Source organism: Fragaria vesca, linkage group LG1, assembly GCF_000184155.1.
Source record: "Fragaria vesca subsp. vesca linkage group LG1, FraVesHawaii_1.0, whole genome shotgun sequence".
NCBI lineage: Eukaryota > Viridiplantae > Streptophyta > Magnoliopsida > Rosales > Rosaceae > Fragaria > Fragaria vesca.
The window spans coordinates 12,646,730-12,653,929 of NC_020491.1; the positions used below are offsets into that span (position 1 = coordinate 12,646,730).

At 36.5% G+C, this 7,200-nt stretch overlaps 1 protein-coding gene across 1 annotated transcript in view; it reads left to right on the forward strand.

The window, feature by feature from the left end:
- Positions 1–5,534: 5,534 nt before the first annotated feature.
- Positions 5,535–7,200, forward strand: part of LOC101294020 (ribosome biogenesis protein NSA2 homolog) — a 2,415-nt gene continuing 749 nt past the window's right edge. Inside the window, exons 1-5 of the mRNA XM_004289241.1 lie at positions 5,535–5,824; positions 6,176–6,246; positions 6,605–6,670; positions 6,759–6,878; positions 6,977–7,044. Of these exons, the coding sequence (XP_004289289.1) occupies positions 6,668–6,670; positions 6,759–6,878; positions 6,977–7,044 (191 nt within the window). The 5' untranslated portion in view covers positions 5,535–5,824; positions 6,176–6,246; positions 6,605–6,667. The remainder of the gene's footprint in view (positions 5,825–6,175; positions 6,247–6,604; positions 6,671–6,758; positions 6,879–6,976; positions 7,045–7,200) is intronic.

The following is a 7,200-nucleotide window of genomic DNA, read 5'->3' on the forward strand; positions in this document are numbered from 1 at the left end:
AGAATGCATCATTGTTTTGTCATAAGCGTAAAACATAGTTTGTCAAAGCGTTGACATGTTAGCTGTAAGTGCCCCTGATCAAAATCTTTTGTATTCTCTAACAATGCAAGAATCGCAAAGCAGGCTAGGGGAGGCCAAATTAGAAACAGCTATCATTTTTTAAACAACAACTCGTCTCAAGTCTAGGTGCCAGGATATTGGACCTGGAATTCTCAGAGTGTCCCAAGGCAATCAAGTTATGGTAGCTAGGGATAGTTAGTAGATTTGACAAAATGGTTGCAACTTATGTGAAGAGTAGTTGGTACAACCCCCAATACCGGAGTAATCTTGGTCTCTTTGATGATTTTCTTTTTGTAATAATAAGGTTCCTAGTGACATCCTTAAAGATTTTAATTTGTTGTTAAAAAGAAAAACCCATTGCTGCTGGTGAGTTTATAATCTCATGGGTTTAATAAATTAAGGTAGAACTCAATCAATAACATAGGAAATAGCAAGGAAAAACAAAATAGTACCTACCCTCAGGACATGGGGGTGGGATTGAGAGAGGGTACCGATCTAAATAACCTGTGGATGGGCATAGCAGCATTGTGTTGAGTCATGCATGCTCATCATCATAAGAGAAAACGAAGATTGAACAGACATGAAAACTTACCAAGTTCACATGCCCTAAAGGGAAAACGAAGTCGGCCGTAGAGAAAAGTCTTACTACCTGTTAGCATGACATTTGAAATTCCAGTTAAAATTGAACTGATTCCAAATCAAGTATTCTTTGATCACCATATAATCAATCAAACACGAAAGGAAAGGCTCACTATCGGGTTTGGTGACGGCTGTGCTTTCGTCGCGGCGGACAAACATATCGATCGACGAAGAGAGGTTCTAATACAACTCTTTTGATTTTGGCACTATAACAAACCATAAGTTTTTGCATGCTTCTAAAAACACTAACTTTTCTTAAGATTTGACTATATATCTTGTAACTATAGAACATGCCAATAAAATAAAGTAAGGACACAAAGGAAATGAAGGATCTTACGAATTTGAAGCAATTAGACAAACATGTAATAAAAATCCAATTATTGAAATGGTGATGGACTTTTTAGTTTTACTATAGTTCCAGATAACTAAATAAAACGTTAAAAAAATACTAGGAGAGTCGCCCAGGAATATCCTCCTTTTTGGCAGGAGCTCATATGTCCATATGAGTATTGTCAAATACGATATCTATATTCAAGTATAAATTTATGTACGTTTAGAACAAAAAGAATGCATCATTGTTTTGTCATAAGCGTAAAACATAGTTTGTCATAAGCGTAAAACATAGTTTGTCAAAGCACAGACATGTCAACACTGTTAAGTGCCTTGATCAAAATCTTATGAATTCTCTAACAATGCAAGAACATCAAAGTCCTTGATACAAATATTTTGATTTTGGCACTATAAGAAACCTCAAGTTTTTGCATGTTTCTAAAATCACAATAAATTTCTTAAGATTTGAATGACACTATATATCTTGTAACTATAGAACATACCAATAAAATAAAGTAAGGACACAAAGGAAATGAAAGATCTTACGAATTTGAAGATGTTAGACAAACATGTAACAAAAGTCCAATTATTGAAATTGTGAGGGATTTTTTAGTTTTACTATAGTTCCAAATAACTAAATAAAACGTAAAAACATACCAGGAGTATCGCGCAAGAATATCTTCCTTTTTGGTAGGAGCTCACCTGTCCATATAGGTATTGTCAAATATGATATATATATATATATAAGTATACATTATGTACGTTTAGAACACAAAGAATGCATCATTGTTTTGTCACAAGCGTAAAACATAGATTGTCAAAGCGTTGGCATGTTAGCTGTAAGTGCCCCTGATCAAAATCTTCTGTATTCTCTAACAATGCAAGAATTGCAAAGCAGGGGAGGCAAAATTGAACCTGGAATTCTCACAGTGTCCCAAGGCAATCATGTTATGGGTTAGTAGAATTGGCAAAATGGTTGCAACTTATTTGAAGACTGATGATTTTCTTTTTATAATGATAGGGTTCCTAGTGACATCCTTAAAGGCTTCAATTTATAATAATATTATTTGTTGTTAAAAAAAAAAACCCATTGCTGAATAACCTGTGGATGGGCATAGCAACATTGTGTTGAGTCATGCTCATCATCATAAGAGAAAACGAAGACATGAAAATTTACCAGGTTCACATGGGCTAAAGATATAGAAATGCTGTAGAAATGTCAATGTACACAACAAGAGTGATAACAAAAATCTGATGCAAAAACCTTAAAGAGGAAAAAGGCACCAGATAAGATTATTTCACTAATCTTCAATTTTAGTTTACAAAAATAGGTAGTTCTCCAAGACAACTACACAAGGAACTAGTCATTCTAGTTTTTTCACTCCTTTCTATCTACACACTCATGATCAGTTAAATCAATTGGTTCTACACAAGAACAACTGAAAACTTCTCCTACTGATATAGCTAAGATACTAGTATTTACAGCTCTTGCAGATTCTTTCATACAATCTAGAGATTCACTTCACTCATGGCCATCACACAGGTTCACAACCAGGCCTTGCTTGATTCTCCAACACAATCAACAACTACCACTCGGATCACTCACAACTTCATCAAACTAAAGTGCAATCTGAATGCAACTAAGAGAGAAACTTTAGATCATATGATCATACATACACAGTATGCAGCAAGAGTAAAATACATTTGTAACTCAAAGACTAAGATATCAAAGTCTAAACAACAGTTGCAACAAGCACACCTCCACACAGCATAGCAGGAGCTATATATATAGAGAATATAATTCTCCCCCTTAACTGATGCTCTTCAATTCATGGACTACAATCAGTGAATCATCACTTTGTATTTTCCGTAACTCCTGCACTCAACAATCATATTCCTCAATCATATCTATTACTTTGATTAAGCACTTTGCATACCAGTAGAAACATATTCCTAAACAATATTTCTCTCATAAAGGAGCAGATATCAATTGTTAAGGAAATCATGAAATAAATACCTATGATCATGGAGGAAATAGCTATGAATGTGAAATCCCACAAATTCATCATTCATTTAACAACTTACCAAAATGAGATAAAGACTTGTTACCTTTGTACATAATCAAGCATTTAATCCTGTGTTACCTTACTGCAGCCACTGATCTTGCAATACTTCAAGCTCTTTTGCTATGATCACCACCTTCTTGCCTTTCCTAACTCCACAAGGATTTCTTGTGTTTGATAGGATTGACCAATATATCAATATGGGCTAAAGGGAAAACGTAATCCACGGCCGGTCTTGTTGCTACCTGACATTTAAAAATTAATTCCAGTTAAAATTGAAATCAAATATTCTCGTTCAAACACGAAAGGAAGGAAAGGCTTACCATCGGGTTTGGCCCAAGGATTAAAATATCGGTATCGGTGTATCTATCGGTCATTTAAAAAATGGAGATATCAGATAGATCGGGGAATTTGAGAAAAAATATCGGGATTTTAGGAAGAATTTTTTTTCTGAAATATTTAATTTATTGGATTTACATATAAATATTACAAACATCAACTTCATCTACATCCAGCTAGGTTGTTGATAAGACGCACGTTGGTCCACAAAAGTACAATAATCAGACCAAGACATATGACGCATATAGTATGAATTGTAGTTTTGAATATGATAATCATATATGTCTTTGGAGCAGCCGACTGTTTCCCGCACATTGAAATACTAGATATAGAGCGCAAGAGGATACCATGTATGATAGGAGGACTAGAGGTCACTGAATGACTGATGTATAGATAATAAGGATGAATCAAACTGGATGACTGATCACTGACTTCCGCGCATTGATTATAGCCATAAATATTATAGCCATATTGATTGTTGTCTTCTTGAGATTCATTTGAGGTTCCAGTCCCACTACTTAAACTGATAGACTCAAAACTTAGAGCAACTGAAGCAACATCTTGATCATCATTTGGACCTCTAGTCCTCCTCTCATACATGGTATCCTCTTGCGCTCCATATCTAGTACTTCTATAGCCGTGATCATGGGAGGCATGATCGTAATTTTCTTCAAATTAAAAATTGTTCAATCCACCAACTGTAGAAGATTGTCCATATACAAACCCGGTATTTCCACCACCTTTTTCGCTTCCACTGTCTTCATCATCATCTTCTCAAGACCACCACTCTTCATTGGGATACACCTCAAGGGAATTAATTCTCTTCTAGAAATCACTCAAGACCATCACTCTTCATTGGGATATACCTCGAGAAAATTACTTCTATCCTAAATATCACTCCATACCCACACTCTTCATTGAGATATACCTTGAGTTGGAATTACTTATATTCTAGATATACCTCGAGGGAATTTCTCTTTCGGAAATCACTCAGGAGTCAAGACCCTACTCTTCATTGGGATATACCTCGAGGGAATTACTTCTATCATAAATATCACTCGAGACCCACACTCTTCATTAAGATATACCTCGAGAGAATTACTTCTCTTCCGGATATCATTTCAGTTTTTTTTACAGATATTTTTTTAATATATTGGTGATATATTGGAAATATCATAAATATCGGAGATATTTGACGGTATCGGAGAAATATCGGGGAAATATCGTAGATACGGTGGAAGATAAGATATTGACCTCTATAGATATATCGGTCATTCGAAAAAAAAGATATCGGATATATCGCAGAAATTATAATCCTTGGTTTGGCCAAGCCTGTGTTTTCGTCGCAGCGGAGAGACATATTGATCTAGGAAGAAGACAACTTATTTCTTCAGGTATTTTTTGTTCGTTCGCTCTGAGGGCATTTTGATAATCTTCACGCGTGAAAGGGTAAATTGGCATTATGTCGTAAGCGGACGGGTTTAGGGTTTATAAAGGAGAGAGGCAAAGAAGAAAGAAGAGAGGCAAAGAAGGAGGCCAAACCGACGTCACCACTCCCAAAGGTAAAAAAGTTGTTTCTTTCTCTTGACCATATATTTAGTAAATGAGTGTTACGAGCCACCACTGCTCCGCCGTATTTGGCGGCGATGCATAGCCTTTACGGTCTCTAGAGATGTTGTGTAAACTTGCCTAGCTTGAGCTTATTGATTTTTGGGGTTGATTGATGATGCCCAGAAGAATTGAAAAGTGAAATGGCTTTGGATTAGGGAATTTAGCAGTAGAGAAGAAAGAATATTAGGTTTTACATGAATCATAATGTCTGCATATCTTATTTACATGAATATGAAACAAGTTTGGGGAGATGCTTGAGCCGTGACATGTGAAGTTGTATGATTGCGTGTCTCTGATGTTATGTTTTTGATGTCAGAATATATCACTTTGGGTTTTCAAGCAGGGGCGGACGCAGCATATACTCTGATGGGGCTCAAGCCCAACCAAGAATTTTGGGTAAAAAAAAAAAATTAGATGTATACTATTTTTTTTTTGTGATATATACCCAAGCCCAACCGAAGCCCGACCAATGTTTTTTTTTTTTTATATACACCACCCTAAATCCCTAATCGGCTAATCCTAAATCCTTCGATAGTTCATCTCTCTCTTTCTCTGTTAGTCGACCGTCGACGGCGACCGGCGAGTGGCGACGCCCATCTGGCCATCTCATCTCACTGATCTCAGGCTTCTCAGCATCTCTTCTCTTTTCTCATTCTCTCTTCCTCTCACTGTCAGTGTGACAGTGTCTCACATCGACTCGCAGTCTCGCCGCCTCCAGGCCCTCCAGTCATCCACGGCTGACGGCTCCAGTCGCTCCACCATTTACCTCCGTTAAGCCCTCCGTGAGTCCTCTTTCTCATTTTAATAGATCTGCTTCTCCTTAATCAAGACTCAAGACTCAAGAGTCAAGAGTCAAGCTGGAATTAGCTCGTGCTGTTTGTTTGACTGGGTTTTTAGGCTGTATTGAATTGTTGTTACTGTTATTATAATTGTTCGGAATTTGATGTGTATGAATACGATTTGTTGAAATTTAGAGTGTTGAATCGAGTTAGGGTTACGATTTCTAAGTTTGTTGTTGTCCTGTTGATTGATTTTGGAGGCTAAGCATCATAGATGCAGGGAATTATGATTTATGGTGTATTGGCAGTATTTTGTTTCTCTAATACTGAATGGTGTATTGGCTGGAATGGCAGCTAAAGCTGAAGAGCTATGAAGTAAGAACTTGGTTGGATTCCGATTATTTTCACTGGTTCTCTGCTCTCAGGTTTGTCTCTCTTACTTTGTGTGTTTCTATATGAAGTATAAAGCATGCCTAATGATTTTGAATGATTTAGTTTCTCACATATTGTATTGCATTGCACGTTTATTTTAATAATTTAGTTTCTACTATAATTTTGCATATGCATTGGAGGGGTAAAGGCTCATTATGTTCCCCCCTGACTAGGTGTATCATTTTCTTTCAATTAATAAATTTCTCTCGCACCGTCGAGATTCTCCACTTTTTTTTTCTTGGTTAGGAAGTTCAAGCCCAACCAGGGTTGAAATCCTGGATCCGCCACTGTTTTCAAGGTTTAAGAGTCCATAAATGTACTTGCTTCTGATGGTTAATTTCTAATTTGTAGATTCTTGTGGATGCTTGCTTGTGATTAATAAGAACAGACTGAGAGCAACAAACCCCTGTAACCATGGTATGTCTCGTGTCTCTTTCTCTCTGTTTATATTTATCTTATTTATTTATGTCGAAATTTCATATTGTTTGTTATTTGTGGAATTCAGCCGCAGGGAGATTATATAGATCTTCACAGGAAGCGATATGGGTACAGACCTGATCATTTTGAGCGCAAGCGCAAGAAGGAAGCTCGTGAAGTCCACAAGCGCTCTGAAATCGCGCAAAAGGTCAATTCTATTTATTTTTCCATTTAACCTGAGAAATCAACTTTAAATAATATTGTGTTCTCTTACTATGTTTCTTACTAAATTTTGTAATGGAACAGGCTCTGGGTATTAAAGGCAAGATGTTTGCCAAGAAGCGCTATGCAGAAAAGGCTCTGATGAAGAAAACGTGAGTTCTGTTTATCGGGTTATAGTCTAATACTCTAATTTAACTGAGCTTTCTTTGTTTCTTCATAGTTCTGCTCTGTGGACTGTTCTCTTTACACTTTGCTGTAACTCAGAAGTTTTGTATTATCAGATAATATGTTTAGCGTATAATTAATGG